Raw genomic sequence first — 13,156 nt, 5'->3', positions numbered from 1 at the left:
TGATCATGGAACCTTAGCTCAGTGACTGTCAATAGGGTGGGAGGTAGGGGATGAGGTTGGGGGCTGAGTAGAAATTTTGCTTACCAGAGGACATTAAAAATGGTTGGAGCCATTTTGGGTTGTCATAAGTGGAGGGTGCTACTGTTACCTTGTATAGATGATAGAGATGCTGCTAAACATCTTGCAATGCAGAGGACAACTACCTCACAGTAGGAAATAAGTCCATTTTAGATAGTGCCGCTTTTGAAGATTGCTGACCTAAGTCATTGTTGTAAAGAACTTGGTCCATGGTGTTAGAATTGTTCTATACCTGAGTTATCCAATATGAAAGCCACTAGAAAAACCACATGCAGCTATTAAACACTTGAAATGTGACTAGTGTAACTACATGTTTTTTTTTAATTTGTACCAAATATTCGTCAATTTAGATTTAAATAGACACATATGTTTAGTGGCCACTTTATTGGACAGCACAATCCTAGATAACTCTTAAAAGAAAACGGAGAAACTTTGTAAAAAAAAAAAAGTGTGTGTGTGTGTGTGTGTGTGTGTGTGTGTGTGTGTGTGTGTATATTATTTCCCCCCCTCCCCCATGTTTATTTTTTCCTATGGGTATCACAGAAAGACTCCTGAATAGCCCAGAATACTGTTCTAGACTATTTATAGCAGAGACCAACTGTGTAGTTTTGATTGTCTGGCCTTAACCACTGTTAACTTCTCAGTGCCTTAGTATTCTTATCAATAAAATGAATCATAGATCTCTAAAATTCCTTCTGGAGCTAACATTCTATAAGTTTGTAATTTAGCTTTCAGTTAACTTGTGATATGCTATTTAACTATGCCATCAGTTACTTATAATTCCATTCCTTTCCTTAAAAATATGTTCATATGCATTTACTTTGTAGAAAGTTTACAAGGGTTATAATGAGTAATAAAGAATGCTAGAGTTAGTTGGTACCTATTTAGCTCCTGGGAGGCAAGTGAATTGCTAGAAAAAAATATAGATTAACACATATGAATCTTTATGTATTATTTCTTTCTGTTTGGAGTACTAATATTTATGTGAATATATATGACAAGCACTCCCAATCAGTGTGAACTCAGGAAATGGGATCATCTTTATCTTTAAAAATAAAATATATGCTATAATGACATTATCCTCAAGGGTATACCTCAACGCTTTACATGAAGCTTACCCACATGAAACCTTTGTCCATGAGAACATGGAAAAATGTAAAATAAAACAGAATAACAGAACCAAGATTTAATTACCACAAATACTTTTCCAGGTTTAATGTTCATCTTTCTGCTATACACATTCCTCCTCACATTAAAAAAAAAAAAAGAATCCTTTCACCAGATAATAACCCAAACAAAATATTGTAACTTTAACTAAGTCAACTTAATGCGTGTCCTCTGTGCCCACCTGGGAGTTATCAGGTATTGGTATTTAAAAGGATTGATGTTTAAAGACACACCATTGTTCTCTTTGAAGCATTTGAATGAAAGTAGTGCTCTCAGAGGCTGGTTCTAATGCAACCCGCATGTGCTCTCCTGCAGCCCATTAACCTTTAATACTTGTCACTCAGCTGCTTGCATGGGAGGATTTTTTTTAAACCCAGAGAGGAAACAAGGTTATTTAGAAGGAATCAAATGGATAGTTTTACATCTCAAATGTTGGAGAAAAGGCAGTTTTTATGTCATTTGAATGGGCAAGTTGATGGGATAAAGTCAACTATTACAACCTAATTATTAAATTAAACACTGTATAAAATAATTATGAAGGAAGCCAGCTCTGCTTATTTCTGATAAGAAAGTCAAGGGGGATTGTTTTGCTGTCAACTAAAAAAAAAAAAACTAGCAAGATGATTCCAAATACAATTTCGAAAAATGCATAGTTTTATGACAATCAGTTCTCAAAAAAGTTAATTTATTGCTAAATGTATAAAAAAACCTACGTTCTAACAGCTTTGGTGTTTACGCTGCTCATCCACTAGGAGAATTGTGTGTACCCCGATGTGTACGTAACAACACACGAGCTTAAGGCTTTACCTGACCCAGTAAAAGTGTCAAGCGCTCCATCTCCAGTCGTGGTTGTGGTTTCACTGCTGTTCAAAGGCTCTGTTTTGACTGCAAGGAGAGACACTATGTAGAAGAATAAGTACATGTGAGTTTTATTTCTAAATTGATATCAAAGATGCTGACTGTTCTACTAGTGGTTTTTCTAGCTATCATGGGCATGCAAGAGAGAACTTGAGAAGTCGATGAGAGTTTTGTTAATTTAGCTTCTAAATGGACATGCATTTGTAGAGAACTTAATCGAAAATTCCTCTGGCCAAGCCAGTTCTCTTGAATCTGGCTTTTCAGGGCAGTCCACCTTATGAAGTTGAAACAGCAGTATATATATTTGCATTTTTAACTCACCTAAAGCACACTCTGACATTATAGTCAAAAGACAGAAAAAAGGAACCATTGTTCAGTCTTCAGGACATTTAATACAAAACATAACAATGAGATGTACTAGCTTATATTTTATTCTCCTCAAGAAGATATTTAAAAAAAAGAAGATTGCATAAGAGTACAATGGAGGCATACTAAAATACAGAAACCGTGGGCATATTCATGTGATAGGTGAAAAATGAGGCACTCAATAATTTTTTTGCTCTTAGAAAAGACTAAAGAGCTATACATAAGGTGTTGGGCTTTTTATTTTAATGGCATGATTTTTAATGAATTATAGAGAGAAGCATAGAATATGAGATGATTTCTACAGCAATAAGTGTATCTTTTGAAAACTCTTTAATATGTTATTTCTTCTTTGAGGTGGTATATTTTGGCAAAATCCTCACTTGGCAATGATGTAGCCTAGCAGACATAATTGTCATTATTAGATGTGAGTCGGGGGAGGGAGGCAGTGGAAAAGCCTCTACTTATTTTGTCACACCATATTTTCCCTTTGTGGGCGGAGCTCTGCTACATATACCACAGCAGCAAGGGAATAAACTAAATTATTTTCTACTTAACACCTCTTATGTTTCCTGGAATGATACAGTTAAATAACTTAGAAGCAAGCAGAAAACTATAAAGAAGAAAGCTGAAGACTAGCCAACCATGAACAAATATGACAAAAGGAATGATGGGTCAGAACATACCCACCAACCAAAGAAGTCAGTTCGGTTATGCTGTTAGAAAAGCAATTAATTAGTGGAGAAACATGCAGTCATGATTATGCTCTCTTCCCACAGGAACAGAACTAACTGGACCCTCCCTTAGCGAGCTCTGAGGTTAATTTACTATCCATGATTCAATAACGTCCTGAAGATTTGCTGGATGATTCTAAGAGGTTGGAAAGCGGGAGTAAAGAAACTTGTCCTACTTCTCCTAGCAAAAGGGAAATTTAAGGTCCACCTCTTTTTCAATAGCAACATCATTTGAGGAGTAGTATCTCATTATCTGTATAATGATAAGTAATATATTGTGGTTACTACTTTTTAGTAGTAACTTGGATGGTAGTCCCTATTATGCTTACAGCTGATCACTAATTAAATTTACCACCACAAAATTATTTGCTACTACATAATTATTTATTGAGAGCTTATTATGTGTTAGATTACTTATATTTAGCTATTCCTTAAAAACAAACTTGATCAATGCAAACCACTATATCCAATTTACACAGGAGGAAACTAATGTTTGGGTGAGCTGATGGGCCTGTTCCATTGCAGGTGATATCAAGCTAAGATCCATACGCAGGTCTTTAGCGCCAAATCCATGACCTTTCCACCATAACACGCTGTCTTCAGGTATGAAAATGGTTTACATTCATGACAGTGATTCTTCATGATGGCTCAGAAAGTGGTAAGAATGGGCTATTTTTTTTAGATGGTGCAATTAGGCACACTTTGATAATAATGAAAGCTCCAAAGTGTGGGAATAGGCTAATACAGTATGTTTTCCATTCCTTCCTCATGAAATATTTTAAACGACAACAAGAAGTAGCAAGTTTGAAAGCAGATAACACACACTTAAAAGGTACTTAATACATTCCAGGTGCTCTTGCTGTGCTTTATAGATATTAACTCATTTACTCTCCATGACAATCATATGAGGTAGGTGACACTATCATCTTCATTTCCCAGATGAGGGAACAAAGAGGCACAAAGAGGTTAAATAACTTGTCTATGGTCACAGAGCTAGTGAGTGCTAGAATTTGAGACCAGGGTGGTACAGTTTCAGAATCCAAACTCTTAACCATACTGCCTTTGCAGGCTGCACTAACTAACCAAGAATTCTTTAATCTGTATCGGTATAAAGATGATCCAGAGTGTGATCTAGATGGGAGTAAAGGCTCTCTGTGATGCAATGTCCACATTTCACTCCTGATATTTATGACAAAAACACAGTCCAAAGACTTCAAAACTAAAACAAGAGAAAATTTCTTGGAACTTCCAAATTCGAAGTGTGGCCAAATTCCTACTTAAACATATCTAAATCTATGAACACTATTTGTAAACGCACTTATAAATGCTTAATAGTAAATTATTATTTTGATTTCAAAAACAGCAATTATATTTTGATGTCTTAGGTTAATGAGTCCTGCAGTTTTCTACATACTCAAAATAAGGGTCTATTTCCATAAAAGTAAAATGAAAAAAACTATATATGGTACTTTGCACAGAAGAAATACTTTAATTGTCTGGTCCCCCTCCCACTAATTATCCACTTGTGATTTGTTTTTAATAGAGCCAAATCGTTTTTTGAAAGGGTCAAGTTAATTTTAATGTATTGAAATTACTGAATTTTCACCTTTAAAATAATCTACAGATTTAATAAAAATTGTATGTGATTATTGCAAGGTGTTAGCTATGTCTACTAAACCATTGATTTCCTCCCTTCACATCCCAACCTTCATCCATATCCTCATACACATATTTTCAAATTAAATCTTGTCCCTGCAGTTTATCTTGAGAACTCAAGTACAGCATTAATGTGTATATTATTTTGGAGAAAGTCTGATTTATTATCATAATATCATTCATGTTCATTTGTTGCAATAGCGCACTTAATCCTTAAAAGAGCTGACCCAGTAATTTACATTTTATATTTAAGTGTCCACTTAAAAGAGTGTATATCTACATATATAATTCCAAATACACTTCTTGCTGAATCACAAAATTAAACATAGCAACTTTGACCCTTTAGGTTCTACAAAGAATTTCAGGAGGATTTAGATCAGGAGGGATACAATTCATACCACTGCAGGGGAACAATAAGTATTGCCTGCCAATTTTAATTATTGCTACAGCCTATGGTTTATATATTCATTCAAAACCTATGAGCTCCAAGTATCTTTCGTTCCTAAGTATCCTTAAAGTATTAAATTTTGTAAAATAATTTGATGAAGTAATTTAGGGTTCTCATTCCAAAAAGCAAATGTAAAAAGGGCTCTACCTCACATGTATATAACATTCAGAAATAAATTAATTACATGTGATTCACTCATTGATATATTAAATATTTTGGAAGATTCTTTTCCATGCTATGCAGATTCTAAATACAGGGGTGGGCAAAAGTAGGTTGATAATAATAATAATAATAAATAATACAATCATTAATTAATAAATAATAATACAAAAATAAACTCTGTTTCACGAACTCACAACTGTAAACCTACTTTTGCCCACCCCTTTATAGAAAATGTCGTAAATCTGATCACATGTCTGATTTTGGTTCCCCCAAATTGCTTTGAAGTATTTTCTAAATCTCCATGTAGCATAAAATATTCCCTCCCTCTACTGTGCACCCACCTTGAACACATTATTCACTCATTACTTTCTTGTCTCTTTTCCTCTGCTAGATTTTGGTCCCTTGATGGCCAGTATCATGTTCTATAGGTCCTATGGATTCCCATTTTCTAGCACAGATCCTGGCATATAATAGAAACTTGCCACATTTTACTAGTAGTTAAGAAAGTAAAAATTCACTTTTAGACCCTATCCTAAGTACTCCCAATAGATCTAAGTATTTTTGTATACACTGTTTGGCTTATCATAAATCTGAATCTTGTAAATTAGGATCTTTCCTGTATCTGGAAGTAACTTTAATATACTTGGCATGCATTTACATGCATGAATGTGTATGTACATGAAGTATGTAGACTACACTTATAGCATATATATCTATGTCAGGGATGGGCAAACTATAACCCATGTTACCAATCTGCTCTGGTGCCTATTTTTAAATGGTCCATGAGCTAAGAATGACTTTTACATTTTTAAATAGATGAACACAGCCAAGCTCAATCACTTACATATTATCTATGGCTTCTTTTGTGCAACAAAAGTTAAATTGAGTAGTTGCAACAGAGACCATATGGCCTCAAAGCCTAAAATATTTACTATCTGACCCTTTACAGAAAGTTTGCTGATCCCTGATCTATATAAGGTATGATTGCATTTATTCTATTTTTATTTCTAGTTCTATATTTTAACAATTTTATAAGTGACAAACATTTGAAAGGAAAATCTAGGTACTGATATAAATCTGCAGATGTAATTAGGATTAAGGTGATAAAACATTTTAAAGTAATAGTGTAATAATTGAAACAGCACCAATGTAATATGGTAGGTTAAGGTAATACTGTCAACTCATTCATATTAGTATAAAATATATAATTAAATTGATCTTTTTGAAAATTCTCAAAATTAATGGAAAGTTCTTGAAAACACCCTAAATTAGCTTTTTTCTTTTTTATTATAATAATTTTATGCAATGATCCAATACCAACAATAAAACCCAGGATTAAAAATAAAATAATTTACTGTCAATGGGAAAGATTATGCACCAAATGCTTAGTTTGTATTATAAACACCCAACATAAAAAGTCATTAAACTTCATCAAAAATTTCGTATCAATATGCCACCAAGACTATGTCATTAATAATCAAAGTATGATCTCACTAAAGATTTGCCTTCTGTGGTCAATTTACATATTGTAAATTTAGAAGCATTTATTATCTGACCAAACATTGGAGGATATTTTAACATAATGCATGTTTTATTTTCCTTCAGAATTTGTTGCCAGCCTAGCTGGCATGGCTCAGTGGTTGAGCATCGACCTATAAACCAGAAGGTCTCGGTTCAATACCCGGTCAGGGCACATGCCCCAGTTGTGGGCTTGATCCCCAGTGTGGGGAGTGCAGGAGGCAGCCGATCAATGATTCTCTCTCATCACTGATGTTTCTATCTCTCTCTCTCCATCTCCCTCTCCCTTCCTCTTTGAAGTCAATAAAAATATATTTAAAAAAAAAAGAATTTGCTGGCCAATTATTATTAAATTATTAATGAAAGAAGGAAATATTCTGACATTTATTACCAAGCAACTTACATACATTATCTAGTTTAGGATGAAAAGCCTTGCCAGGGAAGTGTTATTAACCTTCTTTTATAGAAAAGAATTAAAGCTCAGAAAGGTTCAGTAACTTGTCCAAGATGACACAGCTCATAAGCGTAGTGACAAGATTCAAATCACATCCTTCTGACACACAAGACCTTGTTCTTCAAAAATGGCCACATGACACTTAACATTAATAATAAGAACCAGAAAACTTGAAGTGTAACACTCAGAAAAATGTTTCCAGTTAAGATTAGCCATGAATTACTAAATATTATATATTTTATATTATATATAAATATATATATATATTTACTATTATAAAAGTTGCCTGTGTTATATTAATACTACTTTAGAACAGAACATTAGCCAATGAGCTAGAAATATTTTAAATCTTAAATGTTTTAATAGTGATCAAATTTGGAATGATTTGTGACATGAAATTAATATAAAATTAAATTTTAGAGTCCATAAATAAAGTTTTATTGGAACCTAGTCACACTAATTCATCTATATATTATCTATGGCTGTTTTGGGACTATGATGGCATTACTAAGTAGTGGAGACAGAGGCAGTATGACCTACAAAGCATAAAATATTTACTATCTTGCTCTTTCTGAATAAAGACCCATGAAGAGAAACTAGTTCTGGCAATATATGTTTAACTATGAAAAGTATATTTTAAGTGTGAAATTGAAAAAAAATTGAAATGAAAATTATAAATATAAAAGTAATGGGCATAATGGAGTATTCTTCATTCACTGGTCATATAATCTAATATAATCGAGGTATGGCAAGGTCCAGCAAACTGTGCTTAGTCTAACTGCTTGCTTGTAATGCACATTTGTGATAGGTAGTGAGTTCTGTTTAATCTTGAGTTGGGTGGTTCTATCATAGTGCTACGGTATTATATTTATTTTTAAATTTTGATAGTATATTAACTTTTGATTTAGGAAAAAGGTCTGTTTATACTTTAATACACATTACATATATGAATGTAGTAAATGTCTATAGTTCAAAATATTTTCTGACAATATTAATTTACAATTTTAAATACATAGCTTTAAGCACTGATGGTTTTTTAAATGATGGGATTTTAACTGTTTGTTAATGTTACTTTAATTGGAATATTTAATAAAGTCTCTAAAATAGCAAATATCTTCTGCCATGCTAAAAAGTCAATATAAATTATAAAAATATATAGGTTAAAAAGATAAATGAGTTTGTATGTACACACAATCTGTTTCAAATTCTCTGATTGACATGAATGTGGTGTTCAATTAACCACTTAATAAATTGATGTGTAGTTAGAAAAACAATAGATGCACCGGTTTTGTAAAATTATGAAAAAATCTAAGAATACTGCTGATAATAAGAATTTGAGATGAGAATAGTAGTTGATATGAAAAATATAGCCAACTGTTATCAATAAACAACTAAAAGGCATGATCATTTCTCTTTTCCTTTACAAGTATTGGACACAGAAAAAAGGTGCAAACACAGAAATAGCAACAGAAAGCAAACCAGAAGGGCAAATCCACACACCCAAACACATGCAGTGTACCATCATCTCTCATACTTGTTGCGGAAGAGGGGGTGTTGCAACTCAGCAACCAGTCTGCAGTGTTTAAAACAGTCATGTTGTCCCCTGAGAACAGGAACAGTATAAGGGTTCATTGTCTGAGTGCCTGCTCAGTGTACACGAATAGTTTTCAATGCTTGCACTGGTTTCTGACCTTTTCGCCAAAAATTATAACTGCATGGTATGACTTTTACATTTTAGTTGATCAGGTCTGTTTTAGTTCCATTAAATATATACACATGATGATTAGTGAATTCCAAGGTCTGCTTCCAGAATGCATGGTTTTTAAAAAATATTATTATTTGGACCAAGCTAAGGTTTAAATATTAATGTTTTTACTCCAGAAGTCATCACTAAATAATCTTATAAATTTGCAATCCTATAATTAATTAGCCAAAACTATAGATGCATGTTTAGGGACAAATAAACATTATAAACAAGAAAAATGTTAATTTACAAAGGGTTTGGTGTAAAACATTATTAAATACAGGCAAATTGCAATGCACACAACTTTACAAAGAAAATTTTAGGTTGCACAGTTCTTCTAAAATAAGTGAAAAGAGGTGTATCAATTTCATAAATATTTATTGAAAAATTTAAAGAAAATATGATGTGGCAAATGCTGATATCTAATAATTTGAAGTTTATAAGTAAAAACAAATTTCATACATACTTAATAAAATAACTAGATCTATAAAACTTGAAAATAATTGAATAATTTAAATGCAACTTATGTGTATATAGATGTAGTCTATATATTGTGATGTAAAAATAAGATTATATTTTCTGGCAAGTTGAATGCATTTTATAAAAACAATATGGCAGGATATTTGAAATAACTTATTGTTGCCATATGTTGTGTATTAATTATGGGTTAATCAAATGAGAACATATCGGGAAAAAATATTAAATTAAATTCCTATTTTTAAATACATGTTAGGTATTATTCTTTGTAAAGAAATTTCAGCATATTTTTTTTTCTATTTCCAAATTTACTTTTAAGGAAAACTACATTTTAAGAAAAAAATTTTGGTAGACTTTCTCTCTCTTATAATTCAAAATAAAATGATAAAATAATATAATTTCTTTTCTTCTTCATCTTCTTTTTTCGTAAGAACCTTTTGGCCACATTTTAGAAAATATTTACAAGGGAAAATGCAAAAAAGAAGCTTCACTAAAGGCCTTCAATGTTGCCCAAGGCTGTCTGGATGTTTCTGAATGTTTCCAGTTTTAGAGGAGGAACAAAAATTTCAAGAAAATGATCAGAACAATAAATAATCCATTAACTATATATTCCTTGCATATAATGCTGATTGTGTTATTGCCAGTGAGATATTTCTTTATTAGTAGAATCTAACATATGAAATTGCAGCAAACATTAAAATGTGAAAATGTGATTCTGGGTGTCTTTAAGGTTGTAACTTACCTCCTGTCCCATTTGTGGTGACTGATGTACTACTGAGATTTGCTTTCTCCAGTTTGGAGCTACCAGGGGCATCACCACCTCCAACAAGAGGATGAGGACTCGCTAGGTCCTGCATTTCCATAGACCTATTAGAGCAGGAAGTAAGAGAGCAAAAGTTGAAATCTCAACAATTACTTACTTTTAAAAAATATGTTTCTATTGATTTCAGAGAAGAAGGGAGAGGGAGGGGGAGAGAGAGAAACATGAATGATGAGAGCTAATCATAGATCAGCTCATTTCTCAGCAGAAAATTTACAGGCCTAAGGGAGTGGCAGGATATATTTCAAATACTAAAAAAAGAAACCTACAACCTAGAATACTCTACCCAGACAAGTGAACACTAAACGAGTTCATCACTATTAAACTGACTTTACAAGAAATATTGAAGTATCTTCTTCAGGCAGAAAATAAAAGGCCATAAGTAGAAATAATAAAATATATGAAAGAAAAAATCTCACTAGAAAAGGTAAACATATAATAAACAATAAATCAGACACTTAAAAAGCTAATATGGTCTGGCTGGTGTGGCTCAGTGGTTGAGAACTGACCCATGAACCAGGAGGTCACTAGTTTGATTTCCAGTCAGGGCACATGCCTGGGTTGTGGGCTCGAACCCCAGTAAGGGCAGTGCAAGAGGCAGCTGATTGATGCTATTTCCCTCTCACTGATGTTTCTATCTCTCTATTCCTTTCACTTCCTCTCTCTCTAAAAATCAATAAAAACATATTTTTTAAAAGGTAATATGAAGGTTAAAAGACAAAAGTAGCAAAACCAACTATAACTACAATAAGTAATTAGGGAATTCACAAAACAAAAACTTCTAAAACATGATGAACCAAACTGTAGCGCTTTAGAATGTGTTTGAACTTAAAATATCAGCTTAAAATATACAGCAAAATATATAAATCAATATATATGAACTATAGTAACTATAGTTCATATATATAGTAACTATAAACCAAAAAATGCTAATTCAGCCCTAGCTGATTTGGCTCAATGGACTATATATATAGTTCATATATATAGGAACTATAAACCAAAACCTACAAAAGATACACAAAAATTAAAGAGAAATGAATACAAAGAAAACAACTATATAAGCAATAAAAAAAGAATTAATAAAATGGCAAAAAGACCATACCTATCTGTAATTAGTTTAAAAACAAATGGACTAAAATGCTCCAACCAAAAGACATATGGTAAATTAATGGATAAAAACAAAACAAAACAAAACAAAACAAAACAAAAAACAACAACAACAAAAAACAAGCAAGACCCACCCATATGCTGCATACACAAGACTCACTTCAGATCAAAAGATAGACACATACTGAAAATGAAGGTATGGAAAATATATTCCACATAAATACAAATGAAAAGAAAGCTGGGATAGCAATACTCATATCAGACAAATTGGACATTAAAACAAAGATTATAAAAATATACAAAAAAAGACCATTACATAATAATCAAAGGGTCAAAAGATATAATATTCATAAATATGCACCCAATATAGGAGGACTAAATATACAAGGCAAATATTAACAGACATAAAGAGAGAAATTGAAATTTTTACAATAACAGTAGGAGACTTTAACACCCACATCCTATATAATAAAAGGCCAAGGACCATAAGCGTAATGACTGGAACAACCGCTCGACCAGTCTCCATGAGGTGCATTGACCACCTCTCGGTCCCTCCCCCCGTGAGTAGAGGCTGGCAGGGAGGCTCGCAGCTCGCGGTGGTGGGTGGCAGGCGGGCGGTGAGTGGTGGCAAGCAGAGGCAAGCTACGTGTGCATGATTTCGTGCACTGGGCCTCTAGTAAAATAAGAAATAGAAAATCCAGACAAAAATTCAATATGGAAACAATGACCTTAAACATTATATGAGAAGATGCTCAACATTATTAATCATCAGGAAAATGCAAATCAAAAGTACAATGAGTTATGTCAGAATGGCTATTGTAAAAAAGTCAACAAATAAGTGTTTGTGATAATGTGGAGAAAAGGGAACTCTTGTGCACTGCTGGTGTGATCGTAAAATTGCTGCAGCCACTCTGGAAGGCAGTAGAAAGGTTCATCAAGCAATTAAAAAATAAGACTACTGTACAATCCAGAAATGCCACCTCTGACTTTTTACCAGCATTAACAAAAATGCTAATTCAGCCCTAGCCGATTTGGCTCAATGGACAGAGCACTGGCCTGCGGACCAAAGGGTCCCGGGTTGGATTCTGGTCAAGGGCATGTACTGGATTGCAGGCTCTTCCCTGGCCTGGGCCCTGGTTCGGGCTCATACAGGAGGCAGCCAATCGATGTGTTTCTTTCACATCGATGTTTCTTTCTGTCTTTCCCTCTCTCTTCTACTCTCTCTAAAAATCAGTGGAAAAATATCCTTGGATGAGGATTAAAACAAACAAACAAACAAACAAACAAACAAACAAAACCCCCCACCAATTCAAACATATAAATGCACCCCTAGTTCACTGCAGCATTACTTACAATAGGCAAGAAATGAAAGCAACCTAGATGTCCAACCATAGATTAATGGATAAAAAAGTGGTACATATATACAATGGAATATGACTCAGCCATAAAAATGTATGAAATTTTATCATCTGCAACAACAACATAGACAGGCCTAGAGGGTACTGTCCAGAGTGAAATAAGTCAGACAGAAAAAGACAAACACCATATAATTTCACTTATATATGTAATC

The 13,156-nt window shown here is 33.2% G+C and overlaps 1 protein-coding gene across 3 annotated transcripts in view; it reads right to left on the bottom strand.

Moving 5' to 3' along the window:
- Positions 1–13,156, bottom strand: part of EYA4 (EYA transcriptional coactivator and phosphatase 4) — a 239,413-nt gene that overhangs the window by 46,086 nt on the left and 180,171 nt on the right. For all 3 annotated transcript variants that reach the window (XM_080664649.1, XM_080664650.1, XM_080664651.1), the window contains exons 4-5: positions 10,402–10,526; positions 2,053–2,145 (exon numbers count right to left, since the gene is read on the bottom strand). In XM_080664649.1, coding sequence (XP_080520775.1) covers positions 2,053–2,145; positions 10,402–10,526 — 218 coding nt within the window. The remainder of the gene's footprint in view (positions 1–2,052; positions 2,146–10,401; positions 10,527–13,156) is intronic.

The sequence above is a fragment of the Plecotus auritus genome, assembly GCF_963455305.1.
Source record: "Plecotus auritus genome assembly, chromosome: 4".
NCBI lineage: Eukaryota > Metazoa > Chordata > Mammalia > Chiroptera > Vespertilionidae > Plecotus > Plecotus auritus.
This window is presented reverse-complemented; position numbering and strand designations above follow the sequence as displayed.